We start from the raw sequence: 23,659 nt of genomic DNA on the forward strand, positions 1-23,659 counted from the left end.
GACGCTCTGGCAGCCGGGAAGGGCTGCGGTTAAGACCATGGTGCACCGGGGTCTCAGGATCACCGTGACCTGTCGACATGGGGCACTAACCTTGGAACAACTCAAGGTCAACGGCGACCACCGTCGAGACGGCTGTGATTGAAATCATCTGCCAATGAGAAGATGACGATTAGAGTCTTCTATTTAATCACGTTCTCTCCTCAAAACTTATTCATGCCTCTACTTGTAATCATGCTTCATTTGCCCTCGTTCTCGCCAGGGGGCGCTGGTAAAGACATCAGCAGACGACAATGCAGCCGGGACCTCCAGACAGGGGACGGGATTGGGTAAAGGGTTGATTGGTGCATCAGTCCAATGCTGACGGGACGTTCAGTTCTAGTGATCGGACATGGTACATTGCATATATTTTCACGACCGTTCTTAATAGCTTTACCAGGCTTATGTCAAGAAGCAGTACTTGTCACAGGGTGAGCGAACATCAGACCCGCCTCACTGTGTCATGGGCTTCTGTTGTCGCACTATGTCAGTTTATAGAGACAAATGTGGAGGTGATAACAATCCGCGTTTGATGGAGTCAAATAGGAAAGCCATGGCTGTTTCGTCACATTCTTGCCTTGAAAACAACAAATTCAGCGCAAAATGACGAAAACGTGTAACAATTTATTTGTGGCATAATAACCAAACTTTCTAGTTGATAGCTGTCAACAGGAACCTCGTCCGGTCGAACAACCTTTCGACAAAGAGTTAAACGTCTATCCGTCGGGACTAAACTAATGATCAAAAAGGCGTAAAACACGACTCACTAATTTACTCGATCTCAATTGAGGTATTTATACTGTTTACAGGTGAGGTGAGGTGAGGTGAAATTGGGTTTAACGTCGCGTCCAAGATTATTGCACTTATATAGCGACTACTGTATACAGATTCGAACTCTTCGACATTAAGAGCGACCACATTTACCACTGGTTGCAAAACCACCCTTCCACCTACCCCCCACCGACTGTGTTTCGGGGGCACAGGTGGAGAGTTACGTCCCTTGGACAAGTCAGAAACCATTGATTGTGGGTTCGAAACCCCGTTAGGCCCGATTATGTTTCTAGGTTTGTCAGCACCATACCCGTGCTCGTGGGTTTCACCGAAGTGGTAAACGTCTGAGACCTGCATCACTTCGGGCTTTCCTCCCACATTAAGCTGACACGCCACGATATAACAGTAATAGTGTTAAAAGCGGCGTTAAACCCAACTCACCCAGACTGTGTTTCTGTCTACTTATGACACGTTAACGTTATCATTTCAAGAAATGATAAAAGCTTTGCATTACAGTATTAACCATCCTTTAACAATACATAAAGCACGCGTTGCAATAGTCCACCTTGTCTGATACTGACAGTATTGCCGAGAAATGTCTGCCCGGCAGGATTAACATCAGGAATCAGCGCTGGCTAAACGGTTAAGAAGATTGCTACACAAATGGTTGGCTAGGGGCGATGAGGTTGCTGCGGCTTCTGTTATAAACTCTGGACCTGATGACTGTGCTGGAGGCTCTGTCGGTCTAGACGGTTCACCAGACACGGGCAGTGTGAGTAATACCACCGTCTATTCAACTGAAACCCTCTTTATGTGCTAACACTGTTCTAGCTCAGCTGATGCGGGGAAACGGCTACGGTTGCTGCTTCATTGGGCCTTTCTACAAACAATGTTAACACTTATCACAACATTTGTATATAATTCATATCAATATTACTTCATACTGGACGCTCAAGTATCAGAAACTTCCTAGGCCGTCTTCAGAATTGCGTCTCTCAACGGCATAAATGGCTTGTTGACGGTGCAACGTCGTCACTCTTACGAATTGGGTTTTCCGCAGTAGTAGTTGATGTCGTTGTCAGCTTGAGTAGCGATGTTGTGATCAGCAGTAGTCGATGACGTTATGACCAGAAGTAGTTGATGCCATTATAGTGGCAGTAGTGGATGTCGTTGTCAGCTTGAGTAGCGATGTTGTGATCAGCAGTAGTCGATGACGTTATGACCAGAAGTAGTCGATGCCATTATAGTGGCAGTAGTGGATGTCGTTGTCAGCTTGAGTAGCGATGTTGTGATCAGCAGTAGTCGATGACGTTATGACCAGAAGTAGTCGATGCCATTATAGTGGCAGTAGTGGATGTCGTTGTCAGCTTGAGTAGCGATGTTGTGATCAGCAGTAGTCGATGACGTTATGACCAGAAGTAGTTGATGCCATTATAATGGCAGTAGTGGATGTCGTTGTCAGCATAAGTAGCGATGTTGTGATCAGCAGTAGTCGATGACGTTATGACCAGAAGTAGTCGATGCCATTATAGTGGCAGTAGTGGATGTCGTTGTCAGCTTGAGTAGCGATGTTGTGATCAGCAGTAGTCGATGACGTTATGACCAGAAGTAGTTGATGCCATTATAGTGGCAGTAGTGGATGTCGTTGCGGGAAGCAGTAGATGATGTTGTCGCAGCAGTTGTGATGTCGTTGTGATCAGTAACACATCGTGAATATTATGGTGTTATATATAAGTCTTCCCCACTTGAAACAATCACGAAATATCGCCAGTATCAATTAACAAAGATAGTTGCCTGTGTGCTGATACTTATTAAGTGAGAACAAGCCATTCCACCGATAAGTAATTTTGCTTGCAATAAACATTATTTGCAAAGTGCGCTTTTCAAGAAATATCCAAAGCGATAAACATCATCATTGAGTCTTGATCACGTGGTTAGTATCCGTGTAATCTTCGGCAGTCAGGTAACTATTTAGGTTATATTTAGCAGCGTGCGCTGAGAACGTACATTACCAGCACTGAAAGAAAGAAACCGTCCAGGTGTAGTATTTAAAGAGTTATTGAACAAGTTCCCTGCTAATTATAAGCGCTCGCGGTCACCTGACTGCCGATTCTTACCCGAGTTGTGACGATGTGATCAAGACTCAATGACGATGTTTTTCGCTGGCAAAATAGACATTTCTTGAAAAGCGCACTGTGCAAATTTTGTCGTTAGTGTAACTCATATTCCTTATCGGGGAATGGTTTGTTTTCACACTATAAGTATTAACGGACACGCAGCTGTCTTCGTTTATTAATCATCGCGATATTTCGTGATTCTATTTCAAGTGGCGAAGACCAGAACACCACGTTTGCGTGGCGTTGCCATGCTTTTGTCTATACAGGGCCGTTATATACTCTTCGCATCATTAACATCAATAAAGACAGGTGTTTCCTTGACTCGAGACGTTACAGTGAGACGCTAGACGATGGCCCGTCCGAGACATGGAGGAACAGATCTGACGAGAGACACATGCCGACCAGTCTCATTCCCCTCATTATAACTACCAGTCATTTGATTCCCATCACGGAATCACAACACAAAGCATTTACAACTGGGAGATCAAATAGAAGGCATTGTAGCGTGTTCTGATAAATAAACACGCAGGGAAGAGATACATTCGGTTGTCATTATTCCAAGATCACGTATCGCAACCCTCCATTCAAGCAATCTGCTCGAGCCAACTGTTTGTTGATTTTCCGGCTCGGGAGAGGGCCTGCATTACAGGAGCTGTACGGACCATGTGCATTTCGCATTGCAACAGGTGTCTTGTGTTTAATGTATAGAGTGTAACAGAACAAACAATCCAGGCTTGGTTGTAAATGTTATGTTTTGTCTGAAGAAAAGGATATAGAGCTTATTATGGGAATGCTAGACTTCATGAAGTGAATAAAAGAGTCGGTTTGGCTTGGTGCGGAGAAACTATTTTGACCTACTTGACCACGAGGGGAGTACAACTGGGGGCAATTATGGCACTTGACTAATGTACAGTGAAGGTTGTCGGTCCGGCTCGAAACTGCACGATCTCATCTCTATGTGCAAACGCATACGCCGTGACTTCCGCGACTGGGGGTTAACACAAGGTAACCAATTTCAACAGTGTCACGTTACTAATGTCACATACGGTTAGCTAGAATATCTTTCACTGACTTATTACACAATGGCACGTCAACAAATGGCCAACTGACCCAAGGCGCACTTTCATGTGTGGGTATTTGTGAAATACACCTTGAAGGCATAAGTATAAGTATATATATATATATATATATATAATGTATATCGAAAAGAGCATTGTTACAGAAATACAAAGCAATATATGAAGGGATGGTAATGAAGGGATTAGATAAAGGAAGAACGAGGTGAGAAATGGCAACAGACGGAACATTACAATGGAGGAAAATTGGGGCAAACAACCCAGAAAGACCACGGTGGTGTGTAATTGACAAATTAACGCTCGAGATGACTTGATCAACTGATCTGTCTCCCAAGCCCTAGAGAATATATTAGGAAATGATTCCAATATATATATGATAACTGTATTTCTGGGAATTAATGTTAGTCAACCACGATTGGTCAAACACTCGTTTATACCGCGTGGCATGGCCCGAATCAGTCTCCCAGTGACTTGTCCGCTCCTCTTGCACTCCTCTTGTGCCTGGCCCATCTTCCCGAGACAAGGGAGTTAACTGACTTTAAAAGTCCAGTTTCCACCCTTGGCGAAATAGGCTGGAATTCCGGAGTTACATTTAAGCTGGACTAACGAGTCTATGCATAGTCCAATCAAAATCGCGTAACGAACTAGACATCCGGTTCGTAAACATGAATTGCAACGTGCAGATTTTGGTCGACTGTAGGATTTGCAAAGCACGTGTACCGCCAACTTGGCGTAAACGATTATTTTATCATGAATCATGACAGACCCTTCCACATATCTGCAATGTTGCCTCACGTTGGCGTGCGCACGACGTTCGTTAGGACGCCTCAGGCACGTCTTCACCTAGTATCCAAAACGTCCATAATGCATCTGGACCAACATATTACAAGAGACTATCGATGACTCCACCATCTAAACACCAATGGCGTCTGGATGATATGTATCGATTTGTTAACGGTGCACGTGGTCGCCGAGCATATAGATTAGCTGCATCATGCGATTTCTATATATTGGAGAACCATTGTCAACTAACGGCGATCAAGGGAAGATGGCTGTCTGATCAGTTGCAACATACCAAGGGACTTCATAATAGGGACACATGCTTGAGTTGAATTCTGTGCACTGGCAAATCTACACTCGAATCACGTGCGGTCCCCATTGATACTGATACTGATATTGATACTGACACGCTGTCATGTGCGCTGATCTTCTGTGGGATCAGGTAGTTACTTGGCGGCCATTGTGTCCACCCAATCTCCTGTCTCATGCATCCGAAAATGGATTCACATGTTTTACCCACTAGGGTGATCGAACCGGGTCTTCGGCGTGACAAGCAAAACCTTTAACAAAAGGTTGGTTGTTGGTTGGTTGGTTGTTTAACGCCGCACTTGGCAATATTCCAGCTATATGACGGCGGTCTGTAAATAATCGAGTCTGGACCAGACAATCCAGTGATTGAATATCATGAACATCGATCCACGCAATTGGGATAGATGACATGTATCTACCAAGTCAGCGAGCCGGACCACCCGATCCCGTTAGTCGCCTTTTACGACAAGCATAGTCGCCTTTTACGGCAAGTATGGGTTGCTGAAGACCTATTCTACCCCGGAATCTTCACGGGTCTTTAACAAAAGGATCCTCCACCACCCTTTTCACAGTGAGGACGCTTACATCTTTGGTAAACTAACACAGGTTAGTGCCGACGGACCAAAGATTAGTTTTCAGGGCGAGCATGGGAATGAAACCCACGATCACCGGATCATGGCACAGGGAAGGGGCGTAAATCTCCGCAGCAAGTTTCGACGCATCGACACTGTAGTACCAACCGGACCATATCTACGTTTAAGGCTACGTTACTGGGCTAAAAGCAAGATCTGTCGAGTTCATAAAATATAACTTCAAACATGAAACGTTGAGGTTTGTCAGACGGCAGTATCGTGTATACATAACCCCAGAGTCCACGCAGAGCTGGCTCTCTGCATGGGTATATATATCGGTATTCTAAATATTCCCCATACTTATCCTCCTAGTGGCTAAATTGAATATCCTCTACAGTTGATTTCGAACTAACTCCAGGAATACATATATTTCATATCCAAAATATACGCATATCTTCCGTTCTAGTACTTTTATTACGTTTATAAATGTATACTATTTTCCACACGACATACGTGTAAGATATGGGGTCTTCTCCTGGGGAGCGCAATCTACCTCATGTGATGTTCCCCGCACGACTGCTGCTAGGTACGATAGGCCCTGGCGCGGAAAGGGGTGAATACTGGGCGAAGGGAGATATTTACATCATTAGTACCAGCCTTAACTCCGTCATCATACAGGTAATTACCTGCGCCTCTGTGGATCATCTTACAATTTGATCGCCGACTGTGCAGTTTAATTGGAAAATGTATGCGGGGAAGCAGTATCAAGTTTTGCCCCGTCCTCCTCCCGTGTCCGACCCAAGACATGCAGGTTAATACCAGTGTAACAAGTCTTAGCCGGAGTCCCGACGATGGGACAAGCCTTCTCAGTACAACGTTCTACAACAGGACTGTTCCACTTACGTTGGCAGATATCTGTTTAAGAATTTTCTATTTCTTATCAATGACAACGGTTTTAAGCTTGTACCTCACTCACCCATGAACATTCATTGTGGCACTCACCCAATGATGAATGGCTACAGAATACAACACAAGTCTCGCACACAACTTACGAATGAATGCACAAAAAAAACCCGGCAAAGTTTCACACTCAGCTATAAGCATGAAACAAAATCTCGTATACAGCCAATGAATGGCTTCAAGCATGAAACAAAATCTCACATACAGCCAATGAATGGCTTCAAGCATGATACAAAATCTCACACACAGCCAATGATGAATGGCTACAAGCATGAAACAAAATCTTACATACAGCCAATGATGAATGGCTACAAACATGAAACAAAATCTCACACACGGCCCATGATGAATGGCAACTAGCATGGAAAAGAATTTCGCACTCACTCAACAATGACTGGCTATATGCATGAAACAGAATTTCGCGAGTTTATTCCCGTATTGAAAGGTCTCCCAGCTTAATGTGGGAGCAGCGTCGGTGGATAGCCTGGTGGTTAAATCGTTTGTTCATCACGCCGCAGGCCGAGGTTCAATTCCCACATAGGTACAATGTGGGCTGTCCATTTCTGGTGTCCACTTCCGTGATATTGATGTAATACCCCACTCACAAACATAGTCAGATCATTCCAGTTATATCACGGCGTGTGAGCTTTGTGTGGGAGGAAAGCCCGAAGTAATGCAGGTCTCAGACGTTTACCACTTTGGTGAAACCCACGAGCACGGGTATGGTGCTGACAAACCTAGAAACATGATCAGGACGAACCTGGATTCGAACCCACAATCAATGGTTTCTGACTTGTCCAAGGGACACACATCTCCATAGCGATCTGCGGCGCCTTATACAACTGGGCCACCCGTACTCCAAGCAGGTTGAGAAGGGGTGAAGATGGATGTCTTTGGGACGTTTTTTTGGTAGGATTGTGGTTGGAATTTGTTTGGGTTGGTGGTATTCGTGTTCATTTATAAGGTGTGATCTAGCTCGATAGAATAGAATAAGCTTTTCGTCATCCACTTACATCAATGTTATCAATTCCATCACAATACCCAACACTTCTCCATAATCCGCACGAACAGAAGAATAGGATTATTCGGATTGTGCCAGGGTAAGGAGTTTACATATTCTCAACTTACTAGAATTTCCGTAAATAAATACCGGAATTGGTGTTGAATGACTGAGTTTCTTTAGGCAGACTGTATACTAGCCCGTCGCGCAACATGTCCTGTGTTTACTTATCTAATTCACTTCATGAAGATTTGCTTTAGCTGTTTGCTTTCTGCACAATTTGTAAAGCGAGACTGCACAAACACTCGGGCCCTCTACTTCGAGCAGATTGAGCAGTCTCATTAGGAACAGTCTACGGTGTCTCGAGCCAGGCGAGAACGGTAGCCGGACGACCTCGACTGCTACTTGTTACAGGCGAGATTTCACGAGATGTTATCTGTGACATCACAATGACCTCTGACACGTCATGCCGCCTGCCACCCACATGTATCCGCGCGGTGGAGAGCACAAGCCGCATTGTGTAACACGTCAGTTTGTTTTACTATCAATAGATAGCGATCGCCTATCCCCTGTGTCTCCACGACACGTGAACGGGTGGAGGGGCAACTGGGTACAGAGGCCTGCTGTAGGTAGTCGGGGCGTTCACTGACGTACATGGAGATACTATCGATTATATACCCGTGGCAGATTCACCTGTTGCATCGTCATCAGTGGCGGTGTACTTGTGGTTACATTTGCATTGCCTTTACGTGTGTCATTGTGCGAGCAGGTAAACTGCTTCACTCTGAATGGTATCGGAGAAAGATTAATGTTTTTCTCCTTCAAATAAGGTGTTCTTGACAGATAAGACGAGCCGCTTCGAAACATTAACTCGTACAGAAATAATGCTACATGTCAAAACGGTTTCTTCATTAAAAATGTGCACATTTATCACTGATAACCTCTTGGATACTGTGTATACAATGTAGATGCAACTACTTTAGTGAGCGTGGAGTTGGGGTAGACAAGAAGGTACTCGTAGCTCCAGCTTCGCCTTGAAGATCAAGGGCGGAAGCCAGGTCTGAAAGTAATGTGTGAAATGCTTTATTGATGCCCTCTTGTCGATCTGACTAACATGTGCCTCAAAGCAGCAAACACTCCATCTAAGATAATACAACTCGAAAGCTATACAGAATATTTACACCTTACAACTCCTGTACTTCCCCCCAACACGACGGCCGCAATAAAATAATATTACAGTTCATAATTCATGTACAACTCTACATCCAAAATACAATGTTACAGTTTATACCTCCTGTCATTCCCCACAACTCTACACTCACAAGACAACGATGTTACAGTTTACACCTCCTGTAATACCCCACAACTCTACATCCACAACACAACAATGTTACAGTTTATACCTCCTGTCATACCCCACAACTCTACACCCACAAAGCAACAATGTTACAGTTTATACCTCCTGTCATACCCCACAACTCTACACCCACAATACAACAATGTTACAGTTTATACCTCAAGTAATACCACACAACTCTACATCCACAAGACAACAATGTTACACTTTATACCTCCTGTCATACCCCACAACTCTACACCCACAAGACAACAATGTTACACTTTATATCTCCTGTCATACCCCACAACTCTACACCCACAAGACAACAATGTTACAGTTTATACCTCTGTCATACCCCACAACTATACACTCACAAGCCAACAATGTTACAGTTTATATCGCCTGTCATACCCCACAACTCTACACCCACAAGTCAACAATGTTACAGTTTATACCTCCTGTCATACCCCACAACTCTATACCCACAAGACAACAATGTTACAGTTTATACTTCCTGTAATATCCCACAACTCTACATCCACAAGACAACAATGTTACAGCTTGTACCTGTCATACCCTTCAATTCGTCAATCCCTCTCAAACAGTCAGCAAATACAATGTCAAACCAATAACTCAATAAATCCCATTCAACCGTTCTGCTAACACAATGTTACATCCAATAGCTCAGAAAATCTCATTCAATGGTTCTGCTAACACAATGACACATTTAAAATATTTCAGTAAATCCCCCTCAAACATTCTGCTAACACAATGTTACATCCAATAACTAAAAAAAACCTCTCAAACATTCTGCTGACACAATGTTACATCTATTAACTCAGTAAACCCCTCTCAAACATTCTGCTAACACAATGTTACATCCAATAACTCAATAAACCCCTCTCAAACATTCTGCTAACACAATGTTACATCTAATAACTCAGTAAACCCCTCTCAAACATTCTGTTAACACAATGTTACATCTAATAACATCAATAAACCCCTCTCAAACATTCTTCTAACACAATGTTACATCCAATAACTCAATAAACCCCTCTCAAACATTCTGCTAACACAATGTTACATCTAATAACTCAGTAAACCCCTCTCAAACATTCTGTTAACACAATGTTACATCCAATAACATCAATAAACCCCTCTCAAACATTCTGCTGACACAATGTTACATCTATTAACTCAGTAAACCCCTCTCAAACATTCTGCTAACACAATGTTACATCCAATAACTCAATAAACTCCTCTCAAACATTCTGCTAACACAATGTTACATCTAATAACTCAGTAAACCCCTCTCAAACATTCTGTTAACACAATTTTACATCTATTAACTCAGTAAACCCCTCTCAAACATTCTGCTAACACAATGTTACATCTAATAACTCAGTAAACCCCTCTCAAACATTCTGTTAACACAATGTTACATCTAATAACTCAGTAAACCCCTCTCAAACATTCTGCTAACACTATGTTACATCTAATAACTCAGTAAACCCCTCTCAAACATTCTGCTAACACAATGTTAATCTAATAACTCAATAAACCCCTCTCAAACATTCTGCTAACACCATGTTACATCTAATAACTCAATAAACCCCTCTCAAACATTCTGTTAACACAATTTTACATCTATTAACTCAGTAAACCCCTCTCAAACATTCTGCTAACACAGTTTTACATCTATTAACTCAGTAAACCCCTCTCAAACATTCTGCTAACACAATGTTACATCTAATAACTCAGTAAACCCCTCTCAAACATTCTGCTAACACAATGTTACATCTAATAACTCAGTAAACCCCTCTCAAACATTCTGTTAACACAATTTTACATCTAATAACTCAGTAAACCCCTCTCAAACATTCTGCTAACACAATGTTACATCTAATAACTCAGTAAACCCCTCTCAAACATTCTGCTAACACAATGTTAATCTAATAACTCAATAAACCCCTCTCAAACATTCTGCTAACACCATGTTACATCTAATAACTCAGTAAACCCCTCTCAAATATCTGGTGACACAATGTTACAACCTATAACGCAACCATTCTGCTTACGCATACGCATACGCATACGCATACGCACACACACGCATACGCATGCACGCACCCACACACGCATGCACACTGAATACCAGTTGTTTCCATAGACGGTCACTTCTACAAACGGAGGAGTGAGGTTAAAGACAGTTCTAGGATACTTTCACCTGTGAACCCGTATTGTATATAGTTGTCATGGCGTACTTGCGGCATAATCAAGTTGTGTGAAGGAGTTGCGTGCGTGCATGCTTGCCATGGCACACGTACATCCCTTCAGAAAGCAACCCCGACTGTAGTTCGTTCACCACTTTATGCCTGCAGAATGGACCAGGCCATAAACCATACAATCATTTCTCGGAGGATTTAGGGGAAAACTAATTTTGCCACTACTCGTTTTCCCGTAAATGCCACAGAATATGGGTCATGGCTCTCTCCAACTAGTGATAAATATGATTTAAGTAAATTAAATGCTGAGGGTGGGGTAGCGTGCTCACGGCGCCGTGTATTTCCGCGCCAATCATGACTTCTTCAATGTATTTCACGCGAGTCTTACATAATGGGCGAAATGGCAGGTTCCTGTCACACGAATCTCACGAATCTGAAACATAATCACTTTTACGAAACATTTACATGAAAAATCCATAATGAAAAATCCTATACTCTTTCAAATCGGGCGATGATCAATGCATTGCGCTTGTCACTTGAGATAGCATTTCCCCAACAACTAACTCCAAGAAATAGCACCTAGGCGTAAGACCCTATCGCCGTGAAATCGCTAGTCCTCGACAAGCTATCGGCTTCATCAAGATGCACTTCGTCGGTCTTGTCTCCCTCCAAATATTACATGTACATTGTTGGGCGGATTAGTGTTTGTCGAGAGCGGAAAGCTATGTCCGGAATACTTAAGGTTGGTGTGTGTCATCTGGCTGCGAAACGACTCTTCAGAAGCCAGCAGCAATGGTTTCCACTAAACCCCTGAACTTGAGGCAGACCTATCATCATATAACGTTGGTCTTGTAGTGAAGCAGACACGAGGTGACACAATGAAGGGAGGAGCCTGGCTAGTTCATACATATTCAAAACCCATGCAAGAATTTGATCCCTCATTTAGAGGGAGAGACATCATAAATTCTAACTCCGAAGATAACATCGAAGAGACGCGCTCACAAGACTGGTCCAGAGCGGCTTGGTGTGAGGACAGGTTTGCCTGATCATCGTAGGTTGGCTCACCTGTGTGTTGCCATTGTAACCGTGCGTGACACAGACGGCTTACACACATGTGTACACTATACATCATTGACAGCCAGGTATTCTAAATGTTTAAAGTAACTTTTTGCCTCCCCCTCCCCCCTCCTACGAAGTCAAATACCAAGCCCGCTAGCGAAAGACTTGACTCGACGTTACTTTTGAACACGAGTGTCTTTCGGACGAATGTCCTTCTTTGTCCAAATACCGCTTCGGCTAGAGTACAGGACAATAAGTATATTACATAACAACAATACTAATAATACTTATACTACTACTACTACTACTACTACTAATAATAATAATAATAATTCAACACCACACAGGGGCATGCTGAAAGCACTACATTATTATTGCCCCGATCAATGGATCAGTGTGTACTCGATTTTCATTCTCAGATCCCTGGGGAGTATACAACCCAAGCTGCCTGTGAGGCGCTAGAAAGTTAATAGTCACACTACCATATCATCAGTATTTGAACAGTAATCCAAAAACATATTCAGAGCGAACCGGGATTCGAACACATAATCATAGGCTTCTGGTGTGCAATAGGGACGCAACTCTGCACAGCTAACCGCGGCGCCTCAGACCATTGGACAACCAAGGGTCCGCCATTTTTAGAATCATATTATGAATGTCATCCTTTGTCAGGAAGACGGGAGATCTTTGTCAGGAAGACAGGGGTGCCATTGTCGGGAAGTCAGGGGGCTTTTGTCAGGAAGACAGGGTGTCTTTGTCAGGAAGACAGGGGAGTCTTTGTCAGGAAGACAGGGGTGCCTTTGTCAGGAAGACAGGGATGCCTTTGTCAGGAAGACAGGGGAGTCTTTGTCAGGAAGAAGAAGGGAGTGTCTTTGTTAGGAAGACCAGGGTGTCTTTGTCAGGAAGACAGAGGTGTCTCTGTCAGGGAGACAGGGGTGTGTTTGTCAGGAAGACAGGGGTGTCTTTGTCAGGAAGACAGGGGTGTCTTTGTCAGACAGGGGTGTCTTTTTGTAAGGTTGTAAGGAAGACAGGGATGTCTTTTTGTAAGGAAGACAGGGGTGCCTTTGTCAGGAAGACAGGGGTGTCTTTGTCATGAAGACAAGGGGTGCCATTGTCAGGAGGACAGGGATGTCTTTGTCAGGAAGACAGGGGGGTGTTTGTCAGGAAGACAGGGGTGTCTTTGTCAGGAAGACAAGGGGTGCCTTTGTTAGGAAGACAAGGGGTGCCATTGTCAGGAGGACAGGGGTGTCTTTGTCAGGAAGACAGGGGTGCCATTGTCAGGAGGACAGGGGTGTCTTTGTCAGGAAGACACGGGTGTCTTTGTCAGGAAGACCAGGGTGTCTTTGCTTGTCTAAACTGTGCGCCACGTTTGCGCGTTACCTTACTGCCTACTGAAGAAGAGGGGAAGTATGACATTTTGTTATAGAGCCTTCCGATGAGAAACATTATTCTGCAATAGCACAATGCGTACTCAACATCATTTCCTGAAACAGGCTTCAAACACTCCATATAATCTGTGGGGTATTAACAATGAGTTGTATGAAGACGTTACTTCTCATACAAACGCTGAGGGAATATTAGCAACATATATATTGTGCAGACATAAGGATAAATATCCCAGTCAGATTAGTATTTCGGAGGGAGCGTCAATTAACACAGGAGTACTTCAATTAACAGAAGTTATCTATCTTTTTAATGAAGCCCATAATTATAATATGTTATTTTCATGGAGTGGTTGGGGGCACCGTACCCCTACCACCCTGGACCCGCCACTGTTGCTACGACAGGGGTGTGTGGCAACTTACTCAACTAAATCCCCTCTTACAAAGCAGTGAGAAATTGTTTGTTTATCAAGATAAATATAAATCACTGGTCTGATGGTATCTGGTCATGTGCAAAACATACATCACACATAGTGGCCACTCCGTGACAGGATTCCGCCGTGGGTCGTGGGACAGGTGCTCGGAACCTTGCCACATGACCAGACACATGTAACAGAGGCCTTGTGGGGACCCGGCGTAGACTGACATCACACGAGACAGGTGAACTCCCCTGGATACAGCCACACCACTGACCTAGACAACGGGTCATCGCTTGTACGGTCAGGGGTAACCCGAACTCGTCACAGATACGGGTGGGAGGAGGGTTGAGGGGTGGGATAGCTTACTGAATTAAGGCATCGTTAGATAAGCATGTTAGCGCTAATGGACTGGAACTCACGATAAATGAGAAGTAACATGAGAATTAGTTACAGGGCGGGAGGAGGTGTCATACTTCCCCGGGAAAGGTCAAACGGGTTCTCACTGGACAATGTTGGCATCACGAGGGGTCAATGTAAGACCTTAGCTACACAGGTTATCCAATCCACGAGGGGGAGACGAGGAAAGACGAACGTCATATAATATAGGAGTATTCAAATATGTGATAACGGCGAACGAATTTTATTGTATTGCAGTACATAGGGCGATTTCAACTGTTTGACCCGTCACACCTTCCTTTCATATCAGGGATGGCTGGGAGTGGCCTTATCTAGCCACGCTCCAGACATGGGTACAATGCGAAAAATATTTTCCTTTAATTGAAAAGAAATTCTTCTTTTTTTACGGCTTTCCAAAACAGTATATGTCCCCACTGTAATATACAAAGTTTTCAATAATAATATGTTGTTTGCTTGTTTTTTAAATTAAAACACACAGGTGAATGTTTTGCCTTTAAAAAGCAAACTATCAAACATTTACAAAGGCCATCACATGTGCCAGTTCAGCGCTTGCCGGGGGCACGGGTGGCCCAGTCGTCTAAAGCGCCGCGATTCGCTGTGCAGAGTTGCGTCCCTTGGGCACGCCAGAAACCTATGATCGTGGGTTCGAATCCCGGTTCGCCCCAATTATGTTTCTAGGTTTGTCAGCACCATACCCGTGCTCGTGGGTTTCACCGAAGTGGTAAACGTCTGAGACCTGCATCACTTCGGGCTTTCCTCCCACATTAAGCTGACACGCCGTGATATAACTGGAATACTGTTAAAAGCGGCGTTAAACCCAACTCACTCACTCACTCAGCGCTTGCCTGTTGTGTATATATAAGATATATGTTTGAAAAGACAGTAACGTGATAAAACTTGCTGACGTATTCGTCACTTAACGATGCGTTCAAAGCGTCATCTGTAGTGGTTCCAAGACATTTGCGGTACTGGTGGCACCGTGTTCAAAACAACAAACAAGGGCTATAACATCAATTTTCGATGAGGATTTTCGAACTCGATCAAAATATGCATATGTAAAATATGTAATGATATATGTAAAACGTCATCCTCGTATCCTTAGCAGCTTCTTAAACATTGTGTCCCATATGGGAGTGCAGTGCATCATGTCCCAAAACATATGACAAGGGCATTACTTTCTTCCGAAAGCTGGGTTATAACTCGATCAACAATGTCATCCTTCTACCCAGAGCGGTTATACTTTGGCGGGGGGCGGTCGGGTAGCCTAGTGGTTAAAGCGTTCGCTCGTCACGCCGAAGACCCGGGTTCGATTCCCGACATGGGTACAATGTGTGAAGCCCATTTCTTGTGTTCCCCGCCGTGATATTGCTGGAATATTGCTAAAAGCAGCGTAAACCCATACTCACTCACTCACTATACTTTGGCGCAATAAAAGTCGGACGAGCGGAGCCCTAAATTCTACCCCCGGTCCCTCTTCGAGGCGGGGACAATAAGATGTGTCATTACACCCACATGATCAACTTTAGAGTTTTACTCCACTATAAAGTCAACTTTCGCAATTGAACCATATTTGCTTTATATACACCAAAGAGACAAAAGAAGAATTTTAACGTTATTAAGAATTGGAGCATAACAAATTATGAAAAATACAGAAGGCGTGAGGGTGTACCTAGTAACCTCAGATTTTGTCCTTTTTGCAAAAATATTAGAGAAGATGAGTTACATTAATTGTTAGTATCCCCAATCTATGATATTCTATGTCACCATATTTTCCCAACAATAACTTAAAAAGTGGGTACTCACTCTGAACTTTACTACAAACTTCTAACATTGAAACCTTGTCATTATGTGCTAAATACATTAAAGATGCCCTATCTTTACCTTCATTATTATAATTCTAGTTTGTACTTTAATTGCACTCCGTACATCTTTATATTGTACCACCACTTTGTATATAATACATGTATATATATTGTACTTGGGCCGTTGGCCTTTATACTGAAATAAACTTCTTCTTCATGATCAACTGATTTAGGGCTATAAACTGTCGGACTGGTTTGACCAGAGACAGGACAAGAGACCTGGCCTGGACACGAAGGTAGCAGCACCCATGTGTCTGTCACGGAACAGCACGGTAATCCAGTGATCCGCAGGGTCGGATGGATGTTAGAGAAGTACGGGATTTAATCGTTCCGGAAGCTGCTTCTATTGCCGGGATTTCTATTGGTCGGATGTTATTTCCAACCTGGTTTGCACAATATTGACTAGCGCTGGCCGTGAGGCTAAGATCGCTCGGTGGAATGGGGCCCTGGACTTTTAACGGAAGATGCTTAGACAATATGAACTTACAGTTTCTTCATTTCTTCAATGCAAGGCTCTCGTACAGCGGCTAACACCTGTATCAAACAGGTGACCATGTGGCAGCGTTGTCGTCATTGATACTACAACTTCTAAAATACCGCTTAAAGATAATGTTGAGATTAAATCCGATCGAAAAGCGAAATTATGGTGAACATTTTACACAACGAAAACTTAACATTAAGTTATTCAGCACTAAGTGATCGGAATAAGATCAGCTTGACAAGATATGAATCCCCACACTGAAGCACATGTAACACATGTGGCGTCTCCTTGGGCAAGTTGATATGTGCCTCTGTTAACCCAGCAATGAATGGGTACCCGGCAGGATATGATGGCAATGTGGTTGTTAACCTTCTAGCGCCTAACAGCCAGTTTGGGTTGTTGGAATCGCAGTATGAAAACATATTTTGTCTCGAACAACAATCCCAGCAGGAATAAACGAGTAATGGACAAATGTGACACATCAAATATGGCGTAAAAGTGGCCATTCTATTAAAATACTAGTCTCTTATACCTACAATGTGTGTAGTTTTCTTCTAGTTCAGGAAATGAAGACATTACCGGGACTCCATTACGTTATACACTGAATATCAAAAGAATTATTATTAATAATTTTAGAGACTAAATGTTGGTCAATAAAACTTTTTACAGGGGCTATATGCACACGATATCAGTTTCAATAACTGAGTCGTTTCGAGCAAAAAATGAAGTTAAAATACATTCATTGGGTGTGTGTAGGTTTAGCGTTACAGTGTGATAAAGTTCATAATTAAAACAGTAGCAGATGTTATCGCTCATAACACACATGTTGCTACATGTTCTCGAAGGCGTTGTACGTTGCTCATAATATCGATCACTGGTTCGTCTGGGTCGTCATCGCCTGATAACAGGTTTCAATATCAATACCGTCGTGGCCATTCCTTTATAGACCCAAAATTCTCTGAATTAGAAGAGATAAATTTGCATGCAAAATTTCAGCATTGTTTCTGGTTTCAAAGGAGATTAGAATTCGTAGAAGTCCGCGACGGATGTGGCAGTGGCGCATAATGCGGCATACCATTAGTCCAATCTACCCTTCATTACATAACTCTCTAAACCAATTATATACTTTTCCTTAAAAAGACTACAAGAAGCCTGGATCATTGACTTCTATCTATATTTACATTTTGGTAATTCATGTTTCTTTAGGTTGAAACAGAGACCATATACCGAGGGTCGGTGTATGGTCTCTGGTTGAAAGCATTTAAACCGCTCGCTACAGACAGAATCTGCGCGGTCTGGATAATGGGGGTTCTGTATACGCCAGGTGTGATTGTGTACAGAATTAGGTGTTCGAGAGGCGTGCTATCTTCCAGGTTGAACAGGCACATGTACATGTACACGTGGTGAAAAAAATACAACAAAGGAGTTGCAATCCGCCTCTGACATCGTATTTATAAACAAGTGGTAAAAGTCACTCAGAGAATTTACATTAACTCAAATCTTAACAGGAGGGTGAAGGCTGAGAGATAGCATCCGCCATATTGAGGACCACCCTAAGATCCGCTTGATGGCTGCACAGCGTAGCGGATTGGTTCGATGCAGAGAACACTTCAATAACGAGAGTCTAAGACCTTGTGTACTGAGAAACCTCGGTTACCCGGACTGTGGTATTGGCGTGTGGCTTTTCGAGATGGATTCCCCACATTTCTTATATGTTACGTCTGGGAACCGCTTTTTGCATTGTAATGCAATAAATAAATAATAACACACACACACACACACACACACTCGCACACACACTCACTCACTCACTCACTCACACACACACGCGCACAGACACACACACACACAGCAAGAACAGGGTGCTGACAACCCAAAGATGTAATATCGGGACGAATCGGGACTACAAATCATGATCAGCGAATCAATTCTGCGCGTCATCAAATCGTATCGTTTACAAAGCCTCAGAACACGAATCATTTGTTTCTCATCAGATTAAAAGATTATGTTATCATATGCATATCTGTGTTATCTAACGTCTAGAGAACAAATAGCTTTCACAGGAGTGAATGCGGGAGGTAGGTTTAACGCAGCTTTGAACAGTAATTCAGTTACATCACGGTGTGTCACCTTCATGAGTGATCGTAAACGGTTCATCACTCGTGTGAAACCAACGAGAGGGGTTTCGGTGCTGATGGACTAACCAGGGATTACAATCGGAAGTGAATCTAGGACTTATCCCACGATCACCGGATCCTGGTATAACTAAGGGTTGAAAACTTGTGCTTTAGATCACAGGGCCACCACTGAAATGTACCAACAACACAGGTGTGGTGTCAAGCTATCCAAAGTCTATTATCGAGTATCCAGTGTATTTTATAAACATGTCATTATGATAAATACCTAGTCTTCAGCGACCCATGCTTGCCGTAAGAGGTGGCTAACAGGATCGGGTAGTCAGGCTCGCTGACTTGGTTGATGCATGTCGTCGTATCCCAATTGCTTAGATCGATGCTCAATCACTATATTGTCTGGTCCAGACTCGATTATTTACAGACAGCCGTCATATAGCTGGAATATTTCTGAGTGCGCCGTTACACAACAAACAAACAAATTATAAATACCCTGGAAACAATAGCTTCGTTCCGGAGGACACGTCACCGCCTCCACGACTCTTAGCTCTAACATGGCAGAGGATTTCTCTCGCTCATGTGAATACTTTGGTTGGACGGCTATTTTTAGCGTCGAGCCATTCCAGTCGGTCTCAAAAATGAAATAATGGCACCGAAATGGGCCCAGAGTATTTATCAAAATAGAATGGAGACAAAATAAATTGGATAATCAAGGATATCTGAGATTTGATCACACCAAGTTCAGACCACGCCTATCTATGAAACTATGTACAGAATTTACACCAACACAGCCAGGGGAGATAACCACACTAGAATCGCCTGCAACACACCACACAAAAAATAGTTCTTGCCTTCTCCGCATGCATCTAGACACGGTTTCAAGTGATATTTAAGTGTAGCTTCCAATGAGATTACTTTTAGTTGTTTGTCGTGGGTGTATGTTTGTTTCCATGGTAACGACAGGTATAGCGCCGAGCTACAGTCGAGGGGTGTGTACTGGGGTCGGCGTTGGGTGGATGTTGTGACTAAGTTTTGACAGCTATTCCAGGATGTTGACGTTCACGTGACAGAAGCGACACCTGTTGGCGAACCCCGACACGACATTCGTGAGATATAAGGTCACTGCATGTAGTCATAACCAAGAGTCGGTGTCGGCGTACACCGTCCCCATTAGCAATGAGCGCTTGTACTTACATGTGAAATAGCCAACGTATCTCACTGCTCATAACTTTAACCAGCCATGTTTTATCAAAATATATTTTGGCGATGATTATTTTTTTTAATCGTTTCTTTTTTTTTTCAGTTATATTTGAATACATACATAATGTCAGAAAATATTTAATCTCGAGAGAGAATGTCAGAAACAGATTGAGTTTATATTGTTTTATGCCGATTTCAGAAAATGGCTTCACACACTGCGAATCGAACTGGGGTTTCTTTGTGTCAAACGAACGCGTCATCCTCAAGGCTAACCATCGCCCCGTCTCGAGTGATGACTCGATGTATAGATCTTACTGAAATCGTGGATTAAACTTCATTCTTACATACCCATTGACACGGACATCCATTGAGGAACATTTCGCATTTTCCACAAAGTTTATCAAACCGGGACATATCTATGGCGTGGCCATGTTTGTCTCCTCTCTTTCAGGCTAGAAATACAAATGCCTTCTCCTGCCTGGGTATCAACTCGGGGAGAATAGCTTATGAGTTGCACAGGCTAGTAAATCACCGAGAAATTGGATGAGTTGAGAGCACAAACCCTGCTAATGCTCTTCATTGACCACACGTTATTAGATCATGTCCAGACAGTTTTACTGACCCCGGCTAGACTACTGGTCAAGATGTCAACATGGCCAAGCCTCCAGCAATACAGCGAGTCTGACGTCACGCACGTGCAGCACAAAGGCGTTATGGCGTTGCAAGCCAGGAGAAGGTTGTAATGCGTGTTAAATCTGTCTGCGGTCATGGCTGATACACATGTCAATAAGCCAGGCACTAATTGTGTGTCTCTGCAGCGATAGATCCGTGTCTCCCTTTGTTAGAGCAGTGCTTGTTTTGGAGACCTCTCGTCCTTTCAATCAAAACCATCCAGCAACGAGAGAATTGAACTTTTTAAGACTATGACAATCCCCATAAAATCACGATTGGATATAAATGTAAATATTTCATCCCGAACGGTTCTGTTAATCGATATAGATTTTGGCGAAGTGTTAAATGTTGAGGGTTGTCTCATCCAGTGCATTGCCGCACTAACGGTGCAATACCGTGTCTAGCCAGCGTGACCTTGAAGAGCCACTTCCGTGACCTTAATGACCCCGCCACGTGACCAGACTTGTAATAAAGTTCGTTCATGACATCATGATATCGCGATGGTATGATAATGACAGCATTAAGAACCAGACCGCATAAGAATATAGAAAACATTACCAGTAGCTAAAATACACGTTTAAACTACAGACACTAAAAGAACCAGCTGATTCCATCGATATATTTCGTGTATGTTCCCTAATGTTGTTTCTTCACAAACAAATACCGTCTAAAATTACTTCAGATAACTACTGATGAAAAAAATAATCAAAGACTTAACATCCTTTCTGGAAGAAAACTTTGAAATCGGGCAAGAACATGCAATGCAACAAACAGCTGATAACGTCATAAATATTTGAAGGTTTTAGTCAGACTCTACATCAACGTTTGCATTCTCCGCTAAACACGAGCATTCCGTCATGAGTCGCGTTCACACCTGACGTCTACGGGCTTAGCCCAGGTAGACGATTCAGGTGACACAGTGTTACACTGACAGCAGCGTCTCAACCTCCATCACCCCTCCACTGTACCACACAGGTGACCCGGAGAGACATAGGTCGTCTAAATGATAAGTAAACTATCAGGCTCAGGTGTAAACATGGCTAACTGGTGGGGGGCGGCCCCTACTCTCACGCGTGTGTGGGTAGGTGGGTGGTCGCCGGCGTACAGCATGTAACCACGGTGCAGTGGCAGTCGTTACTGCCGTGTCAACATGGACGGCTCACAGGGCTTATATACAGAACACGTCACACACAACCCAACGAACGCCGCGTCTTACATAATCCGTCCTCACAGATCACCAGGTTATAGGAAGTTTGTTGAGAAGGAAGTTTTTTTAAAAAGGCTAAAGTATAAATAAAAGTTCGGTTCGGGAGTGTATTTTTCCCTTAGGTTAGTTTGTAAATTAATCATGAATCTCACCTGCCTTTTGACGATTCCTTTTCTTTCCCATCGTTTCCAGTGGGAGAGACAGAAGGACGAACAACAGACATCCGTGGACAAGGAGAAGCGTAGGCGCGCCCCACCTCATATCCTTGCTCAGATGGACAGACGGGCCGAGGGAGGGGTTGTCAGTGGTGATGTGTGGTTCAGATGCTGTTGACGAAGTTACACGGGGCCAACGTCCACACTGCTACTGTCGGCAGCCATTGCTCTACCCCCACGTGCTGGTTTCATCACAAGAATCAATTCGTCCAGTGTCTTCGGTTCATGTCATAACCGAAAGTTTTCAATTCGCGCTGTGATTTGATTGGAGGATATCACCACCACGCAGATGCAGAAAGAGAATATTTCTCTAAAGTAAAAGTACAAGCCGTCAGCGGCGCTACTCTCTACATATGTATGTTACGGGTGCAGGACACGAGAAAACTTTGTCTTAAGACATGCTGACAATAATTCCCTCCGTATTCCTTGTGAAGTAGGTATCCGAGGTTATCAGGAATCTCCAAGGGGTGGATACCACCCTGAGTCTTCTCTGCCGTGTACCCTCCGATACTGAGTGACAGATACAGAGAGGTGTTGGGATGGCATAACGTCGCCCGATCGCAGAGCGGGACCCGTACTCGGAGATATACGCTCGGCGAGGGAGGTTCACTACTCGCCTGCCTGCCTGCCTGGCTGTCTGTCGCTAGCACGCCCTCCAGTCGACCCGCGTTCGGGGAATCGCAAGGGGAGAGGCCGTACAGACTTCAGTTAACTGCTGGCTACTTCACCCCATCCACTTGGCCACGAGATGCCTGCTTATTACGGAAACCAATTGTTTTAGATAGAAAGAGGCGAAACACTTTGAAGTTTGAGATGAAAAAAACCCACAATTTATGTTTCTTTCGTCGTCCGAGTCAAGAGGAGGCGAGACACAGCGTGGGGGTTGGTTAAGGGGTGAGGAACATCAGCTAATACTTCATTAAGTGCTCACACACTGGTAGGACATACACATAAAGTTACTAATCGATAAATTGGAAGAGTAGTGCAGCATGGATTGTTAATATCAAGGTTGATCTCTGAAACTTTTCACATGACCCATTATTAGCAGCGGAATTAGTAGAAGTAGTGGCAGTTGTTGTAGTAGTACTGGTACTGGTAGATGTAGTCATCTATATCATAATTATAATCATTATTATCACCTTCACCCTCAATAGTAGTGATAGTGCTATTTTCATCATTACCACCACTCTAATTATTGTCGTAATTAGTATCAGTATTACTGCAATCATCATCATCATCGTCGTCGTCGTCGTCATCATCATCATCGTCGTCATCGTCGTCACCATCGTCATCGTCATCATCATCATAATCATCATCATCATCATCGCAGTAGTAGTAGCAGTAGTAGTAGTAGTAGTAGTAGTAGTCGGAGCACATTCTAGATAGAGATGGTGATGTAAGCTGAGTTTGTCTAGCATGTACTACCAA

The 23,659-nt window shown here is 43.5% G+C and overlaps 1 protein-coding gene across 3 annotated transcripts in view; it reads right to left on the minus strand.

The window, feature by feature from the left end:
- Nucleotides 1-23,659, minus strand: part of LOC139462315 (signal peptide, CUB and EGF-like domain-containing protein 1) — a 120,451-nt gene that overhangs the window by 40,103 nt on the left and 56,689 nt on the right. The window contains exon 1 of one of the 3 annotated variants that reach the window (XM_071243951.1): nucleotides 22,169-22,816. The exons of the other annotated variants lie outside the window; for them this stretch is intronic. Coding sequence (XP_071100052.1) covers nucleotides 22,169-22,277 — 109 coding nt within the window. The 5' untranslated portion in view covers nucleotides 22,278-22,816. Of the gene's footprint in view, nucleotides 1-22,168; nucleotides 22,817-23,659 lie in introns of those variants that run through there. 3 annotated transcript variants of the gene reach the window in all.

This window comes from Haliotis cracherodii, unplaced genomic scaffold (genome assembly GCF_022045235.1).
Source record: "Haliotis cracherodii isolate W230 unplaced genomic scaffold, xgHalCrac1.p SCAF_15, whole genome shotgun sequence".
NCBI lineage: Eukaryota > Metazoa > Mollusca > Gastropoda > Lepetellida > Haliotidae > Haliotis > Haliotis cracherodii.